The sequence below is a fragment of the Lampetra planeri genome, chromosome 4 (genome assembly GCF_965212315.1).
Source record: "Lampetra planeri chromosome 4, kcLamPlan1.2.h2, whole genome shotgun sequence".
NCBI lineage: Eukaryota > Metazoa > Chordata > Hyperoartia > Petromyzontiformes > Petromyzontidae > Lampetra > Lampetra planeri.
This window is the reverse complement of record NC_136110.1, coordinates 18,030,913-18,052,027: the sequence shown is the minus strand read 5'-3', so window position 1 is coordinate 18,052,027 and position 21,115 is coordinate 18,030,913. Positions and strand designations below refer to the sequence as shown.

The following is a 21,115-nucleotide window of genomic DNA, read 5'->3' as shown; positions in this document are numbered from 1 at the left end:
CAAGGTGTAGAGGGAATGGCTCTGACTGACGGCCACGTAGTTTGACGCGGAGCCGCTCACCATCATGAAGGTCCTTAAGGATCGTGAGCAAAGTTTGAGGGACTCCGAAAGCATGAAAAACAACCGAGAAGCCAGGCCTACTGATGGTATCATAGGCCTTGAGCAGGTCAATAAAGCACATACATTCACTCACACACACACGGACCTACAGGCACGCAAAGAAATGGACTTACACTGACTGACATGGAGCCATGCACACAAAGCGACCAACACAGACGCCCATGGACTGACACACACAGACATAGACTGACACACATACAACGACTCACACACACACATCGACTCACACACAGACATACGTGGACTCACACACACATTGACGTAAACACACATGTACTTACACAGACACATATCGACTAAGATGGAATTCCTTTCTAGCTCAGACCCCGCTTGCTTGCCCATCGCCACATATTTAACCTTGTTGTAACAGCTCTCTTGCTGGTTCAGCAGTTCTACTGCTGGATTTTTTTTCCGCCTGAGGACGACCGTTTGTGTTGCGATCGAAACGTCGCGATACATAATTTTTTGTTTTATTTTATTTTTCTACCTACGTGACTTTACCGAAAAAACCAAAGAGAAATGATGAAATGTGCAGTGAACACCTACGGGCTATCTGCCCAATGGATCGTGACGATGATGACGTTGGCTTTCCTGGATAAATGTTGTCCATACTGTTGCTGTGAAGTTGAGGGTGATGTTTTTGGACGAACGTGTTGAGTTATTTCAGGGCTGCTTCAGGTTGCAGACGTCACGACGTCCCGCACCACCGATTAGCACGTTGGCTACGTGCGGTGCGAAAGAAATTCAAAAACAGCCGCCATTCGCCAACGGCGCCTGTGCCAAGCCAGGTGCACTTTGAGGCCACGTGAGGTGTCGAAAGATTGCCGACAGGAAGGTCTCGGGACAGACCCAGCAGGTACAGTGGGTTGGCTGACTGATATGACTGGCAGATGCACACCAACTGTGCCCCCTGCTGAGCCAATTTTCAGCATTTTATCTGCCCGGCACTCCGCTCGTTGTTGTGAGCGTCGCTCCTCTTGCCCCTCCGTTGTTGTTGGAGGGCGACTGCCTCCAACTGTCCAGTAGCAGCGTCATTCGCGAGCTTCCTCCACAGAGGCCGATCATGACACGGCTGGTACCAGAAAGAAGTTCAACCAATACCAAAACCCGCCACTCGCCGCTGATGGTGACGTCACCACGGCGCCTGTGCCAGGCCAGGTGCACTTTGAGACCACGTGAAGTGTCGAAGGCTCGCTGATAGGAAGGTATCGGGACAGACCCAGCAGGTGCCATGGGTTGGCTGAGGTGCACCAGCTGTACCCTCTACTGTGTCAAACAAAGACAACATCCCTGGCATAGCCTTAACAGACTGTTGGGGCAAGTGCTGTTAGCGAGTAGCACGGCACAAGAGGGGGTTGGGTGGCCAGCACCACGCCCGGCCGCCTTTGTCTCCCCAGTGGCGACGCTTACACACCGCGCCAGGTACTCATTTGAGGCTGAGTCGACCAGAAAGCCGGGTCGCCAGGTTCGTAACCGCTGCACTACCGTTCCACACGTGTCAATTCACAGACTGACACACACGCATCCGGCCCATTCATTCTCGCCATGATGTCAGCACATTCCCCTTGACGTCTGCACGCTTCCCATGACGTCATTTGTGCGTGGGTGGGGGGTGAGCGATGACGTCCACACCCTCCTCCCCATTGACCCGCTCGCCCACAGAGCAAGGATCGCAACGGGCGATGTCATTGCCCGCGCCGGATGCGACGACCATCTTGTTTAGTTCACGGATTGCAGTGGGAGCGGGTGGCCATCTTGTTTAGTTCAAGGCCGCATCCAGCGGTGCGCGACGCGATTCGGCGATTCACCCTTGGGGGGTCTCGCATCGCAGACGCGGCGCCCAGCTGCACTGTATCGCTCTTGGTGTGCATGCCGCAGCGTGTTCGCGAATTTGTTGTGGATTGAGTCGGCGAGGTAGAGTAGGCAGTCACGCGAGGGATGAGAGCGAGAGACGCGGAGGCGATGCGGTTCGTGGCGATGGCGTTGGTGATGGTGGCGTGCGCAAGTTGCGGGGCAGACGTGAGTCCTGGGGAGTTCCGAGTGGCGAAGATCGAGCAGGCGTGGAACAAAGCGCAACGCGTGAGGAGCTTGCACCACCATCACTCCTCGCCACCGTCACTATTCACTCCCCACCATCACTCTTCACTCCCCACCATCACTCCCCACCATCACTCCTCACCATCACTCCCCACTTCCCACCATCACTCCTCACCATCACTCCTCACTCCCCACCATCACTCCTCACCATCACTCCCCACTTCCCACCATAACTCCTCACCATCACTCCTTTCTCCCCACCATCACTCCCCACCATCACTCCTCACTCCCCACCATCACTCCCCACCATCACGCCTCACTCCCCACCATCACTCCCCACCATCACTCCTCACTCCCCACCATCACTCCCCACCATCACTGCCCACCATCACTCCCCACCATCACTCCCCACCATCACTCCCCACCATCACTCCCCACCATCACTCCCCACCATCACTCCCCACCATCACTCCCCACCATCACTCCCCACCATCACTCCCCACCATCACTCCCCACCATCACTCCTCACTCCACCACCATCACTCCACACTTTCGCTCCTCACTCCCCACCATCACTCCCCACCATCACTCCCCACACCCCACCATCACTCCCCACCATCACTCCCCACCATCACTCCCCACCATCACTCCCCACCATCACTCCCCACCATCACTCCCCACCATCACTCCCCACTTTCACTCCTCACTCCCCACCATCACTCCCCACCATCACTCCCCACTTTCACTCCTCACTCCCCACCATCACTCCCCACCATCACTCCCCACCATCACTCCCCACCATCACTCCCCACCATCACTCCCCACCATCACTCCCCACCATCACTCCTCACTCCCCACCATCACGCCTCACTCCCCACCATCACTCCCCACCATCACTCCCCACCATCACTCCGCACCATCACTGCCCACCATCACTCCCCACCATCACTCCCCACCATCACTCCCCACCATCACTCCCCACCATCACTCCCCACCATCACTCCTCACTCCCCACCATCACTCCCCACTTTCACTCCTCACTCCCCACCATCACTCCCCACACCCCACCATCACTCCCCACCATCACTCCTCACCATCACTCCCCACCATCACTCCCCACCATCACTCCTCACTCCCCACCATCACTCCCCACCATCACTCCTCACCATCACTCCCCACTTCCCACCATCAATCCTCACCATCACTCCTCACTCCCCACCATCACTCCTCACCATCACTCCCCACTTCCCACCATAACTCCTCACCATCACTCCTCACTCCCCATCATCACTCCTCACCGTCACTCCTCACTCCCCACCATCACTCCTCACCATCACTCCTCTCTCCCCACCATCACTCCCCACCATCACTCCTCACTCCCCACCATCACTCCCCACCATCACGCCTCACTCCCCACCATCACTCCCCACCATCACTCCTCACTCCCCACCATCACTCCCCACCATCACTGCCCACCATCACTCCCCACCATCACTCCCCACCATCACTCCCCACCATCACTCCCCACCATCACTCCCCACCATCACTCCTCACTCCACACTTTCGCTCCTCACTCCCCACCATCACTCCCCACCATCACTCCCCACACCCCACCATCACTCCCCACCATCACTCCCCACCATCACTCCCCACCATCACTCCCGACCATCACTCCCCACCATCACTCCCCACCATCACTCCCCACCATCACTCCCCACCATCACTCCCCACCATCACTCCCCACTTTCACTCCTCACTCCCCACCATCACTCCCCACCATCACTCCCCACCATCACTCCCCACCATCACTCCCCACCATCACTCCCCACCATCACTCCCCACCATCACTCCTCACTCCCCACCATCACTCCCCACCATCACGCCTCACTCCCCACCATCACTCCCCACCATCACTCCCCACCATCACTCCGCACCATCACTGCCCACCATCACTCCCCACCATCACTCCCCACCATCACTCCCCACCATCACTCCTCACTCCCCACCATCACTCCCCACTTTCACTCCTCACTCCCCACCATCACTCCCCACACCCCACCATCACTCCCCACCATCACTCCTCACCATCACTCCCCACCATCACTCCCCACCATCACTCCTCACTCCCCACCATCACTCCCCACCATCACGCCTCACTCCCCACCATCACTCCTCACTCCCCACCATCACTGCCCACCATCACTCCCCACCATCACTCCCCACCATCACTCCCCACCATCACTCCTCACTCCCCACCATCACTCCCCACTTTCACTCCTCACTCCCCACCATCACTCCCCACCATCACTCCCCACACCCCACCATCACTCCCCACCATCACTCCCCACCATCACGCCTCACTCCCCACCATCACTCCCCACCATCACTCCCCACCATCACTCCCCACCATCACTCCTCACTCCCCACCATCACTGCCCATCATCACTCCCCACCATCACTCCCCACGATCACTCCCCACCATCACGCCTCACTCCCCACCATCACTCCCCACCATCACTCCTCACTCCCCACCATCACTCCTCACTCCCCACCATCACTCCCCACCATCACTCCTCACTATCACTCCTCACTCCCCACCATCACTCCCCACCATCACTCCTCACTCCCCACCATCACTCCCCACTTAAACTCCTCACTCCCCACCATCACTCCCCACCATCACTCCCCACACCCCACCATCACTCCCCACCATCACTCCCCACCATCACTCCCCACCATCACTCCCCACCATCCATCACTCCTCACTCCCCACCATCACTCCCCACCATCACGCCTCGCTCCCCACCATCACTCCCCACCATCACTCCCCACCATCACTCCCCACCATCACTCCCCACCATCACTCCCCACCATCACTCCTCACTCCCCACCATCACTCCCCACCATCACTGCCCACCATCACTCCCCACCATCACTCCCCACCATCACTCCCCACCATCACTCCTCACTCCCCACCATCACTCCCCACTTTCACTCCTCACTCCCCACCATCACTCCCCACCATCACTCCCCACCATCACTCCCCACCATCACTCCCCACCATCACTCCCCACCATCACTCCCCACCATCACTCCCCACCATCACTCCTCACTCCCCACCATCACGCCTCACTCCCCACCATCACTCCTCACTCCCCACCATCACTCCCCACCATCACGCCTCACTCCCCACCATCACTCCTCACTCCCCACCATCACTGCCCACCATCACTCCCCACCATCACTCCCCACCATCACTCCCCACCATCACTCCTCACTCCCCACCATCACTCCCCACTTTCACTCCTCACACCCCACCATCACTCCCCACCATCACTCCCCACACCCCACCATCACTCCCCACCATCACTCCCCACCATCACGCCTCACTCCCCACCATCACTCCCCACCATCACTCCCCACCATCACTCCCCACCATCACTCCTCACTCCCCACCATCACTGCCCATCATCACTCCCCACCATCACTCCCCACCATCACTCCCCACCATCACTCCCCACCATCACGCCTCACTCCCCACCATCACTCCCCACCATCACTCCTCACTCCCCACCATCACTCCTCACTCCCCACCATCACTCCCCACCATCACTCCCCACCATCACTCCTCACTATCACTCCTCACTCCCCACCATCACTCCCCACCATCACTCCTCACTCCCCACCATCACTCCCCACTTTCACTCCTCACTCCCCACCATCACTCCCCACCATCACTCCCCACACCCCACCATCACTCTCCACCATCACTCCCCACCATCACTCCCCACCATCACTCCCCACCATCACTCCCCACCATCCATCACTCCTCACTCCCCACCATCACTCCCCACCATCACGCCTCGCTCCCCACCATCACTCCCCACCATCACTCCCCACCATCACTCCCCACCATCACTCCCCACCATCACTCCTCACTCCCCACCATCACTCCCCACCATCACTGCCCACCATCACTCCCCACCATCACTCCCCACCATCACTCCCCACCATCACTCCCCACCATCACTCCTCACTCCCCACCATCACTCCCCACTTTCACTCCTCACTCCCCACCATCACTCCCCACCATCACTCCCCACCATCACTCCCCACCATCACTCCCCACCATCACTCCTCACTCCCCACCATCACTCCCCACCATCACGCCTCACTCCCCACCATCACTCCCCACCATCACGCCTCACTCCCCACTATCACTCCCCACCATCACTCCCCACCATCACTCCCCACCATCACTCCCCACCATCACTCCCCACCATCACTCCTTACTCCCCACCATCACTCCCCACCATCACTGCCCACCATCACTCCCTACCATCACTCCCCACCATCACTCCCCACCATCACTCCCCACCATCACTCCTCACTCCCCACCATCACTCCCCACCATCACGCCTCACTCCCCACCATCACTCCCCACCATCACTCCCCACCATCACTCCTCACTGCCCACCATCACTCCCCACCATCACTCCTCACCATCACTCCCCACCATCACTCCCCACCATCACGCCTCACTCCCCACCATCACTCCCCACCATCATTCCCCACCATCACTCCCCACCATCACTCCTCACTCCCCACCATCACTCCTCACTCCCCACCATCACTCCCCACCATCACTCCTCACTCCCCACCATCACTCCCCACCATCACGCCTCACTCCCCACCATCACTCCCCACCATCACGCCTCACTCCCCACTATCACTCCCCACCATCACTCCCCACCATCACTCCCCACCATCACTCCCCACCATCACTCCCCACCATCACTCCTTACTCCCCACCATCACTCCCCACCATCACTGCCCACCATCACTGCCCACCATCACTCCCTACCATCACTCCCCACCATCACTCCCCACCATCACTCCCCACCATCACTCCTCACTCCCCACCATCACTCCCCACCATCACGCCTCACTCCCCACCATCACTCCCCACCATCACTCCCCACCATCACTCCTCACTCCCCACCATCACTGCCCACCATCACTCCCCACCATCACTCCTCACCATCACTCCCCACCATCACTCCCCACCATCACGCCTCACTCCCCACCATCACTCCCCACCATCATTCCCCACCATCACTCCCCACCATCACTCCTCACTCCCCACCATCACTCCTCACTCCCCACCATCACTCCCCACCATTACTCCCCACCATCACTCCTCACTCCCCACCATCACTCCCCACTATCACTCCTCACTCCCCACCATCACTCCCCACCATCACTCCCCACCATCACTCCCCACACCCCACCATCACTCCCCACCATCACTTCCCACCATCACTCCCCACCTTCACTCCCCACCATCACTCCCCACCATCCATCACTCCTCACTCCCCACCATCACGCCTCACTCCCCACCATCACTCCCCACCATCACTCCCCACCATCACTCCCCACCATCACTCCTCACTCCCCACCATCACTGCCCACCATCACTCCCCACCATCACTCCCCACCATCAATCCCCACCATCACTCCTCACTCCCCACCATCACTCCCCACTTTCACTCCTCACTCCCCACCATCACTCCCCACCATCACTCCCCACACCCCACCATCACTCCCCACCATCACTCCCCACCATCACTCCCCACCATCACTCCTCACTCCCCACCATCACTCCCCACCATCACGCCTCACTCCCCACCATCACTCCCCACCATCACTCCCCACCATCACTCCTCACTCCCCACCATCACTCCCCACCATCACTCCCCACCATCACTCCCCACCATCACTCCCCACCATCACTCCCCACCATCACTCCCCACCATCACGCCTCACTCCCCACCATCACTCCCCACCATCACTCCCCACCATCACTCCCCACCATCACTCCCCACCATCACTCCCCACCATCACTCCTCACTCCCCACCATCACTCCCCACCATCACTCCTCACTATCACTCCTCATTCCCCACCATCACTCCCCACCATCACTCCCCACTTTCACTCCTCACTCCCCACCATCACTCCCCACCATCACTCCCCACACCCCACCATCACTCCCCTCCATCACTCCCCACCATCACTCCCCACCATCACTCCCCACCATCACTCCTCACTCCCCACCATCACTCCCCACCATCACTCCCCACCATCACTCCCCACCATCACTCCCCACCATCACTCTTCACTCCCCACCATCACTGCCCACCATCACTCCCCACCATCACTCCCCACCATCACTCTTCACTCCCCACCATCACTCCCCACCATCACTCCCCACCATCACTCCCCACCATCACTCCCCACCATCACTCCTCACTCCCCACCATCACTCCCCACCATCACTCCTCACTATCACTCCTCACTCCCCACCATCACTCCCCACCATCACTCCCCACCATCACTCCCCAATTTCACTCCTCACTCCCCACCATCACTCCCCACCATCACTCCCCACACCCCACCATCACTCCCCACCATCACTCCCCACCATCACTCCCCACCATCACTCCTCACTCCCCACCATCACTCCCCACCATCACGCCTCACTCCCCACCATCACTCCCCACCATCACTCCCCACCATCACTCCCCACCATCACTCTTCACTCCCCACCATCACTCCCCACCATCACTGCCCATCATCACTCCCCACCATCACTCCCCACCATCACTCTTCACTCCCCACCATCACTCCCCACCATCACTCCACACCATCACTCCCCACCATCACGCCTCACTCCCCACCATCACTCCCCACCATCACTCCCCACCATCACTCCTCACTCCCCACCATCACTCCTCACTCCCCACCATCACTCCCCACCATCACTCCTCACTCCCCACCATCACGCCTCACTCCCCACCATCACTCCCCACCATCACTCCCCCACCATCACTCCCCAATATAACTCCCCACTCCCCACCATCACTCCCTACCATCACTCCTCACTCCCCACCATCACTCCCCACCATCACTCCCCACCATCACTCCCCACCATCACTGCCTACCATCACTCCCCACCATCACGCCTCACTCCTCACCATCACTCCCCACTATCACTCCCCACCATCACTCCCCACCATCACTCCCCACCATCACGCCTCACTCCCCACCATCACTCACCACCATCACTCCTCACTCCCCACCATCACTCCTCACTCCCCACCATCACTCCTTACTCCCCACCATCACGCCTGACTCCCCACCATCACTCCCCACCATCACTCCCCACCATCACTCCTCACTCCCCACCATCACGCCTCACTCCCCACCATCACTCATCACTCCCCACCATCACTCCCCACCATCACTCCTCACTCCCCACTCCCCACTATCACTCCCCACCATCACTCCTCACCATCACTCCTTACTCCCTACCATCACTCCCCACCATCACTCCCCACTCCCCACCATCACTCCCCACCATCACTCCCCACCATCACTCCCCACCATCACTCACCACCATCACTCACCACCATCATTCCTCACCATCACTCCTCACCATCACTCCTCACCATCACTCCTCACCATCACTCCTCACCATCACTCCCCACCATCACTCCCCACCATCACTCCCCACTCCCCACCATCACTCCCCACCATCACTCCCCACCATCACTCCCCACCATCACTCCCCACCATCACTCCCCACTCCCCACCATCACTCCCCACCATCACTCCCCACCATCACTCCCCACCATCACTCCCCACCATCACTCCCCACTCCCCACCATCACTCCCCACCATCACTCCCCACGTCACTCCCCACGTCACTCCCCACCGTCACTCCCCACCGTCACTCCCCACCGTCACTCCTCACTCTCCATCACTCCCCACCATCACTCCCTACCATCACTCCTCACTCCCCACCATCACTCCCCACTATCACTCCTCACTCCCCACCATCACTCCCCACCATCACTCCCCACCATCACTCCTCACTCCCCACCATCACTCCCCACCATCACTCCTCACTATCACTCCTCACTCCCCACCATCACTCCCCACCATCACTCCCCACCATCACTCCCCACTTTCACTCCTCACTCCCCACCATCACTCCCCACCATCACTCCCCACACCCCACCATCACTCCCCTCCATCACTCCCCACCATCACTCCACACCATCACTCCCCACCATCACTCCTCACTCCCCACCATCACTCCCCACCATCACGCCTCACTCCCCACCATCACTCCCCACCATCACTCCCCACCATCACTCCCCACCATCACTCTTCACTCCCCACCATCACTCCCCACTCGCCACCATCACTCCCCACCATCACTGCCCACCATCACTCCCCACCATCACTCCCCACCATCACTCTTCACTCCCCACCATCACTCCCCACCATCACTCCCCACCATAACTCCTCACTCCCCACCATCACTCCTCACTCCCCACCATCACTCCGCACCATCACTCCTCACTATCACTCCTCACTCCCCACCATCACTCCCCACCATCACTCCCCACCATCACTCCCCACCATCACTCCCCACTTTCACTCCTCACTCCCCACCATCACTCCCCACACCCCCACTATCACTCCCCTCCATCACTCCCCACCATCACTCCCCACCATCACTCCCCACCATCACTCCCCACCATCACTCCCCACCATCACTCCCCACCATCACTCTCCACCATCACTCTTCACTCCCCACCATCACTCCCCACCATCACTCCCCACCATCACTCTTCACTCCCCACCATCACTCCCCACCATCACTCCCCACCATCACTCCCCACCATCACTCCTCACTCCCCACCATCACTCCTCACTCCCCACCATCACTCCCCACCATCACTCCTCACTATCACTCCTCACTCCCCACCATCACTCCCCACCATCACTCCCCACCATCACTCCCCAATTTCACTCCTCACTCCCCACCATCACTCCCCACCATCACTCCCCACACCCCACCATCACTCCCCACCATCACTCCCCACCATCACTCCTCACTCCCCACCATCACTCCCCACCATCACGCCTCACTCACCACCATCACTCCCCACCATCACTCCCCACCATCACTCCCCACCATCACTCCCCACCATCACTCTTCACTCCCCACCATCACTCTCCACCATCACTGCCCATCATCACTCCCCACCATCACTCCCCACCATCACTCTTCACTCCCCACCATCACTCCCCACCATCACTCCACACCATCACTCCCCACCATCACGCCTCACTCCCCACCATCACTCCCCACCATCACTCCCCACCATCACTCCTCACTCCCCACCATCACTCCTCACTCCCCACCATCACTCCCCACCATCACTCCTCACTCCCCACCATCACGCCTCACTCCCCACCATCACTCCCCACCATCACTCCCCACCATCACTCCCCAATATCACTCCCCACCATCACTCCCTACCATCACTCCTCACTCCCCACCATCACTCCTCACCATCACTCCCCACCATCACTGCCTACCATCACTCCCCACCATCACGCCTCACTCCTCACCATCACTCCCCACTATCACTCCCCACCATCACTCCCCACCATCACTCCCCACCATCACGCCTCACTCCCCACCATCACTCACCACCATCACTCCTCACTCCCCACCATCACTCCTTACTCCCCACCATCACTCCCCACCATCACTCCCCACCATCACTCCTCACTCCCCACCATCACGCCTCACTCCCCACCATTACTCATCACTCCCCACCATCACTCCTCACTCCCCACTCCCCACCATCACTCCCCACCATCACTCCTCACCATCACTCCTTACTCCCCACCATCACTCCCCACCATCACTCCCCACTCCCCACCATCACTCACCACCATCACTCACCACCATCATTCCTCACCATCACTCCTCACCATCACTCCTCACCATCACTCCTCACCATCACTCTCCACCATCACTCCCCACCATCACTCCCCACTCCGCACCATCACTCCCCACCATCACTCCCCACCATCACTCCCCACCATCACTCCCCACTCCCCACCATCACTCCCCACCATCACTCCCCACCATCACTCCCCACCATCACTCCCCACCATCACTCCCCACCATCACTCCCCACCATCACTCCCCACCGTCACTCCCCACCGTCACTCCCCACCGTCACGCCCCACCGTCACTCCCCACTGTCACTCCCCACCGTCACTCCTCACTCTCCATCACTCCCCACCATCACTCCCTACCATCACTCCTCACTCCCCACCATCACTCCCCACTATCACTCCTCACTCCCTACCATCACTCCCCACCATCACTCCCCACCATCACTCCTCACTCCCCACCATCCCTCCCCACCATCACTCCTCACTATCACTCCTCACTCCCCACCATCACTCCCCTCCATCACTCCCCCACCATCACTCCACACCATCACTCCCCACCATCACTCCTCACTCCCCACCATCACTCCCCACCATCACGCCTCACTCCCCACCATCACTCCCCACCATCACTCCCCACCATCACTCTTCACTCCCCACCATCACTGCCCACCATCACTCCCCACCATCACTCCCCACCATCACTCTTCACTCCCCACCATCACTCCCCACCATCACTCCCCACCATCACTCCTCACTCCCCACCATCACTCCTCACTCCCCACCATCACTCCGCACCATCACTCCTCACTATCACTCCTCACTCCCCACCATCACTCCCCACCATCACTCCCCACCATCACTCCCCAATTTCACTCCTCACTCCCCACCATCACTCCCCACCATCACTCCCCACACCCCACCATCACTCCCCACCATCACTCCCCACCATCACTCCCCACCATCACTCCTCACTCCCCACCATCACTCCCCACCATCACGCCTCACTCCCCACCATCACTCCCCACCATCACTCCCCACCATCACTCCCCACCATCACTCTTCACTCCCCACCATCACTCCCCACCATCACTGCCCACCATCACTCCCCACCATCACTCTTCACTCCCCACCATCACTCCCCACCATCACTCCCCACCATCACGCCTCACTCCCCACCATCACTTCCCACCATCACTCCCTACCATCACTCCCCACCATCACTCCTCACTCCCCACCATCACTCCTCACTCCCCACCATCACTCCCCACCATCACTCCTCACTCCCCACCATCACGCCTCACTCCCCACCATCACTCCCCACCATCACTCCCCACCATCACTCTCCAATATCACTCCCCACTCCCCACCATCACTCCCTACCATCACTCCTCACTCCCCACCATCACTCCCCACCATCACTCCCCACCATCACTGCCCACCATCACTCCCCACCATCACGCCTCACTCCTCACCATCACTCCCCACTATCACTCCCCACCATCACTCCCCACCATCACTCCCCACCATCACTCCCCACCATCACGCCTCACTCCCCACCATCACTCACCACCATCACTCCTCACTCCCCACCATCACTCCTTACTCCCCACCATCACGCCTGACTCCCCACCATCACTCCCCACCATCACTCATCACGCCTCACTCCCCACCATCACTCATCACTCCCCACCATCACTCCCCACCATCATTCCTCACTCCCCACCATCACTCCCCACCATCACTCCTCACCATCACTCCTTACTCCCCACCATCACTCCCCACCATCACTCCCCACCATCACTCCCCACCATCACTCACCACCATCACTCACCACCATCACTCACCACCATCACTCCTCACCATCACTCCTCACCATCACTCCTCACCATCACTCCTCACCATCACTCCCCACCATCACTCCCCACCATCACTCCCCCACTCCCCACCATCACTCCCCACCATCACTCCCCACCATCACTCCCCACCATCACTCCCCACTCCCCACCATCACTCCCCACCATCACTCCCCACCATCACTCCCCACCATCACTCCCCACCATCACTCCCCACTCCCCACCATCACTCCCCACCGTCACTCCCCACCGTCACTCCCCACCGTCACTCCCCACCGTCACTCCTCACTCTCCATCACTCCCCACCATCACTCCCTACCATCACTCCTCACTCCCCACCATCACTCCCCACTATCACTCCTCACTCCCCACCATCACTCCCCACCATCACTCCCCACTCCCCACCATCACTCCCCACCATCACTCCCCACCATCACTCCTCACTCCCCACCATCACTCCCCACCATCACGCCTCACTCCCCACCATCACGCCTCACTCCCCACCATCACTCCCCACTCCCCACCATCACTCCCCATCATCACTCCCCACCATCACTCCTCACTCCTCACCATCACTCCCCACCATTACTCCCCACCATCACTCCTCACTCCCCACTATCACTCCTCACTCCCCACCATCACTCCCCACCATCACTCCCCACCATCACTCCTCACTCCCCACCATCATGCCTCACTCCCCACCATCACTCCCCACCATCACTCCCCACTATCACTCCCCACTCCCCACCATCACTCCCCACCATCACTCCCCACCATCACTCCTCACCATCACTCCCCACCATCACTCCTCACTCCCCACCATCACTCCCCACCATCACTCTTCACTCCCCACCATCACTCCCCACCATCACTCCCCTCCATCACTCCTCACTCCCCACCATCACTCCCCACCATCACGCCTCACTCCCCACCATCACTCCCCACCACCACTCCCCACTCCCCACCATCACTCCCCACCATCACTCCCCACCATCACTCCTCACTCCCCACCATCACTCCCCACCATCACGCCTCACTCCCCACCATCACTCCCACCATCACTCCCCATCATCACTCCCCACCATCACTCCTCACTCCTCACCATCACTCCCCACCATTACTCCCCACCGTCACTCCTCACTCCCCACTATCACTCCTCACTCCCCACCATCACTCCCCACCATCACTCCTCACTCCCCACCATCACGCCTCACTCCCCACCATCACTCCCCACCATCACTCCCCACTCCCCACCATCACTCCCCACCATCACTCCCCACCATCACTCCCCACCATCACTCCTCACTCCCCACCATCACTCCCCACCATCACTCTTCACTCCCCTCCATCACTCCCCACCATCACTCCCGTCCATCACTCCTCACTCCCCACCATCACTCCCCACCATCACGCCTCACTCCCCACCATCACTCCCCACCACCACTCCCCACTCCCCACCATCACTCCCCACCATCACTCCCCACCATCACTCCCCACCATCACTCCCCACCATCACTCCCCACCATCACTCCTCACTCCCCACCATCACTCCACACCATTACTCCCCACCATCACTCCCCACTCCCCACTATCACTCCCCACTATCACTCCCCACCATCACTCCCCACCATTACTCCCCACCATCACTCATCACTGCCCACCATCACTCCCCACCATCACTCCCCACCATCACGCCTCACTCCCCACCATCACTCCCCACCATCACTCCCCAATATCACTCCCCACTCCCCACCATCACTCCCTACCATCACTCCTCACTCCCCACTATCACTCCCCACCATCACTCCCCACCATCACTCCCCACCATCACTCCCCACTATCACTCCCCACCATCATGCCTCACTCCCCACCATCACTCCCCACCATCACTCCTCACTCCCCACCATCACTCCTTACTCCCCACCATCACGCCTGATTCCCCACCATCACTCCCCACCATCACTCCTCACTCCCCACCATCACTCCCCACCATCACTCCTCACTCCCCACCATCACGCCTCACTCCCCACCATCACTCATCACTCCCCACCATCACTCATCACTCCCCACCATCACTCCCCACCATCACTCCTCACTCCCCACCATCACTCCCCACCATCACTCCTCACCATCACTCCTTACTCCCCACCATCACTCCCTACTCCCCACCATCACTCCCCACCATCACTCCCCACTCCCCACGATCACTCCCCACCATCACTCTCCACCATCACTCCCCACCATCACTCCCCACCATCACTCCCCACCATCACTCACCACCATCACTCACCACCATCACTCACCACCATCACTCCTCACCATCACTCCCCACCATTACTCCCCACCATCACTCCCCACCATCACTCCCCACCATCACTCCCCACCATCACTCCCCTCCATCACTCCTCACTCCCCACCATCACTCCCCACCATCACTCCCCACTCCCCACCATCACTCCCCACCATCACTCCCCACCAACACTCCCCACCATCACTCCCCACCATCACTCCCCACCATCACTCCCCACTCCCCACCATCACTCCCCACCATCACTCCCCACCATCACTCCCCACCATCACTCACCACCATCACTCACCACCATCACTCCTCACCATCACTCCTCACCATCACTCCCCACCATCACTCCCCACCATCACTCCCCACTCCCCACCATCACTCCCCACCATCACTCCCCACCATCACTCCCCACCATCACTCCCCTCCATCACTCCTCACTCCCCACCATCACTCCCCACCATCACTCCCCACTCCCCACCATCACTCCCCACCATCACTCCCCACCATCACTCCCCACCATCACTCCCCACCGTCACTCCCCACCGTCACTCCCCACCGTCACTCCCCACCGTCACTCCTCACTCTCCATCACTCCCCACCATCACTCCCCACCACCACTCCCCACTCCCCACCATCACTCCCCACCATCACTCCCCACCATCACTCCTCACTCCCCACCATCACTCCCCACCATCACGCCTCACTCCCCACCATCACTCCCACCATCACTCCCCATCATCACTCCCCACCATCACTCCTCACTCCTCACCATCACTCCCCACCATTACTCCCCACCATCACTCCTCACTCCCCACTATCACTCCTCACTCCCCACCATCACTCCCCACCATCACTCCTCACTCCCCACCATCACGCCTCACTCCCCACCATCACTCCCCACCATCACTCCCCACTCCCCACCATCACTCCCCACCATCACTCCCCACCATCACTCCCCACCATCACTCCTCACTCCCCACCATCACTCCCCACCATCACTCTTCACTCCCCTCCATCACTCCCCACCATCACTCCCGTCCATCACTCCTCACTCCCCACCATCACTCCCCACCATCACGCCTCACTCCCCACCATCACTCCCCACCACCACTCCCCACTCCCCACCATCACTCCCCACCATCACTCCCCACCATCACTCCCCACCATCACTCCCCACCATCACTCCCCACCATCACTCCTCACTCCCCACCATCACTCCACACCATTACTCCCCACCATCACTCCCCACTCCCCACTATCACTCCCCACTATCACTCCCCACCATCACTCCCCACCATTACTCCCCACCATCACTCATCACTGCCCACCATCACTCCCCACCATCACTCCCCACCATCACGCCTCACTCCCCACCATCACTCCCCACCATCACTCCCCAATATCACTCCCCACTCCCCACCATCACTCCCTACCATCACTCCTCACTCCCCACTATCACTCCCCACCATCACTCCCCACCATCACTCCCCACCATCACTCCCCACTATCACTCCCCACCATCATGCCTCACTCCCCACCATCACTCCCCACCATCACTCCTCACTCCCCACCATCACTCCTTACTCCCCACCATCACGCCTGATTCCCCACCATCACTCCCCACCATCACTCCTCACTCCCCACCATCACTCCCCACCATCACTCCTCACTCCCCACCATCACGCCTCACTCCCCACCATCACTCATCACTCCCCACCATCACTCATCACTCCCCACCATCACTCCCCACCATCACTCCTCACTCCCCACCATCACTCCCCACCATCACTCCTCACCATCACTCCTTACTCCCCACCATCACTCCCTACTCCCCACCATCACTCCCCACCATCACTCCCCACTCCCCACGATCACTCCCCACCATCACTCTCCACCATCACTCCCCACCATCACTCCCCACCATCACTCCCCACCATCACTCACCACCATCACTCACCACCATCACTCACCACCATCACTCCTCACCATCACTCCCCACCATTACTCCCCACCATCACTCCCCACCATCACTCCCCACCATCACTCCCCACCATCACTCCCCTCCATCACTCCTCACTCCCCACCATCACTCCCCACCATCACTCCCCACTCCCCACCATCACTCCCCACCATCACTCCCCACCAACACTCCCCACCATCACTCCCCACCATCACTCCCCACCATCACTCCCCACTCCCCACCATCACTCCCCACCATCACTCCCCACCATCACTCCCCACCATCACTCACCACCATCACTCACCACCATCACTCCTCACCATCACTCCTCACCATCACTCCCCACCATCACTCCCCACCATCACTCCCCACTCCCCACCATCACTCCCCACCATCACTCCCCACCATCACTCCCCACCATCACTCCCCTCCATCACTCCTCACTCCCCACCATCACTCCCCACCATCACTCCCCACTCCCCACCATCACTCCCCACCATCACTCCCCACCATCACTCCCCACCATCACTCCCCACCGTCACTCCCCACCGTCACTCCCCACCGTCACTCCCCACCGTCACTCCTCACTCTCCATCACTCCCCACCATCACTCCCCACCATCACTCCTCACTCCCCACCATCACTCCCCACTATCACTCCTCACTCCCCACCATCACTCCCCACCATCACTCCCCACTCCCCACCATCACTCCCCACTCCCCACCATCACTCCCCACCATCACTCCCCACCATCACTCCCCACCATCACTCCCCACCATCACTCCCCACCATCACTCCTCACTCCCCACCATCACTCCCCACCATCACGCCTCACTCCCCACCATCACTCCCCACTATCACTCCCCACTCCCCACCATCACTCCCCATCATCACTCCCCACCATTACTCCCCACCATCACTCCTCACTCCCCACTATCACTCCCCACCATCACTTCCCACCATCACTCTTCACTCCCCACCATCACGCCTCACTCCCCACCATCACTCCCCACCATCACTCCCCACTATCACTCCCCACTCCCCACCATCACTCCCCACCATCACTGCCCACCATCACTCCCCACCATCACGCCTCACTCCCCACCATCACTCCCCACCATCACTCCCCACCATCACTCCCCACCATCACTCCTCACTCTCCACCATCACTCCCCACCATCACTCCCCACCATCACTCTTCACTCCCCACCATCACTCCCCACCGTCACTCCCCACCGTCACTCCTCACTCTCCATCACTCCCCACCATTACTCCCCACCATCACTCCTCACTCCCCACCATCACTCCCCACCATCACTGCCCACCATCACTCCCCACCATCACTCCCCACCATCACGCCTCACTCCCCACCATCACTCCCCACCATCACTCCCCAATATCACTCCCCACTCCCCACCATCACTCCCTACCATCACTCCTCACTCCCCACTATCACTCCCCACCATCACTCCCCACCATCACTCCCCACTATCACTCCCCACCATCATGCCTCACTCCCCACCATCACTCCCCACCATCACTCCTCACTCCCCACCATCACTCCTTACTCCCCACCATCACGCCTGATTCCCCACCATCACTCCCCACCATCACTCCTCACTCCCCACCATCACTCCCCACCATCACTCCTCACTCCCCACCATCACGCCTCACTCCCCACCATCACTCATCACTCCCCACCATCACTCCCCACCATCACTCCTCACTCCCCACCATCACTCCCCACCATCACTCCTCACCATCACTCCTTACTCCCCACCATCACTCCCTACTCCCCACCATCACTCCCCACCATCACTCCCCACTCCCCACGATCACTCCCCACCATCACTCTCCACCATCACTCCCCACCATCACTCCCCACCATCACTCCCCACCATCACTCACCACCATCACTCACCACCATCACTCACCACCATCACTCCTCACCATCACTCCCCACCATTACTCCCCACCATCACTCCCCACCATCACTCCCCACCATCACTCCCCCACCATCACTCCCCTCCATCACTCCTCACTCCCCACCATCACTCCCCACCATCACTCCCCACTCCCCACCATCACTCCCCACCATCACTCCCCACCATCACTCCCCACCAACACTCCCCACCATCACTCCCCACCATCACTCCCCACCATCACTCCCCACTCCCCACCATCACTCCCCACCATCACTCCCCACCATCACTCCCCACCATCACTCCCCACCATCACTCACCACCATCACTCACCACCATCACTCCTCACCATCACTCCTCACCATCACTCCTCACCATCACTCCCCACCATCACTCCCCACCATCACTCCCCACTCCCCACCATCACTCCCCACCATCACTCCCCACCATCACTCCCCACCATCACTCCCCTCCATCACTCCTCACTCCCCACCATCACTCCCCACCATCACTCCCCACCATCACTCCCCACTCCCCACCATCACTCCCCACCATCACTCCCCACCATCACTCCCCACCATCACTCCCCACCATCACTCCCCACCGTCACTCCCCACCGTCACTCCCCACCGTCACTCCCCACCGTCACTCCTCACTCTCCATCACTCCCCACCATCACTCCCCACCATCACTCCTCACTCCCCACCATCACTCCCCACTATCACTCCTCACTCCCCACCATCACTCCCCACCATCACTCCCCACTCCCCACCATCACTCCCCACTTCCCACCATCACTCCCCACCATCACTCCCCACCATCACTCCCCACCATCACTCCCCACCATCACTCCCCACTCCCCACCATCACTCCCCACCATCACGCCTCACTCCCCACCATCACTCCCCACTATCACTCCCCACTCCCCACCATCACTCCCCATCATCACTCCCCACCATTACTCCCCACCATCACTCCTCACTCCCCACTATCACTCCCCACCATCACTTCCCACCATCACTCTTCACTCCCCACCATCACGCCTCACTCCCCACCATCACTCCCCACCATCACTCCCCACTATCACTCCCCACCATC

The 21,115-nt window shown here is 59.7% G+C and overlaps 1 protein-coding gene across 2 annotated transcripts in view; it reads left to right on the top strand.

The window, feature by feature from the left end:
* Positions 1-1,879: 1,879 nt before the first annotated feature.
* LRPAP1 (LDL receptor related protein associated protein 1) overlaps positions 1,880-21,115 on the top strand; it is a 148,723-nt gene continuing 129,487 nt past the window's right edge. For both annotated transcript variants that reach the window (XM_078593375.1, XM_078593376.1), the window contains exon 1: positions 1,880-2,199. In XM_078593375.1, coding sequence (XP_078449501.1) covers positions 2,059-2,199 — 141 coding nt within the window. In that variant the 5' untranslated portion in view covers positions 1,880-2,058. The remainder of the gene's footprint in view (positions 2,200-21,115) is intronic.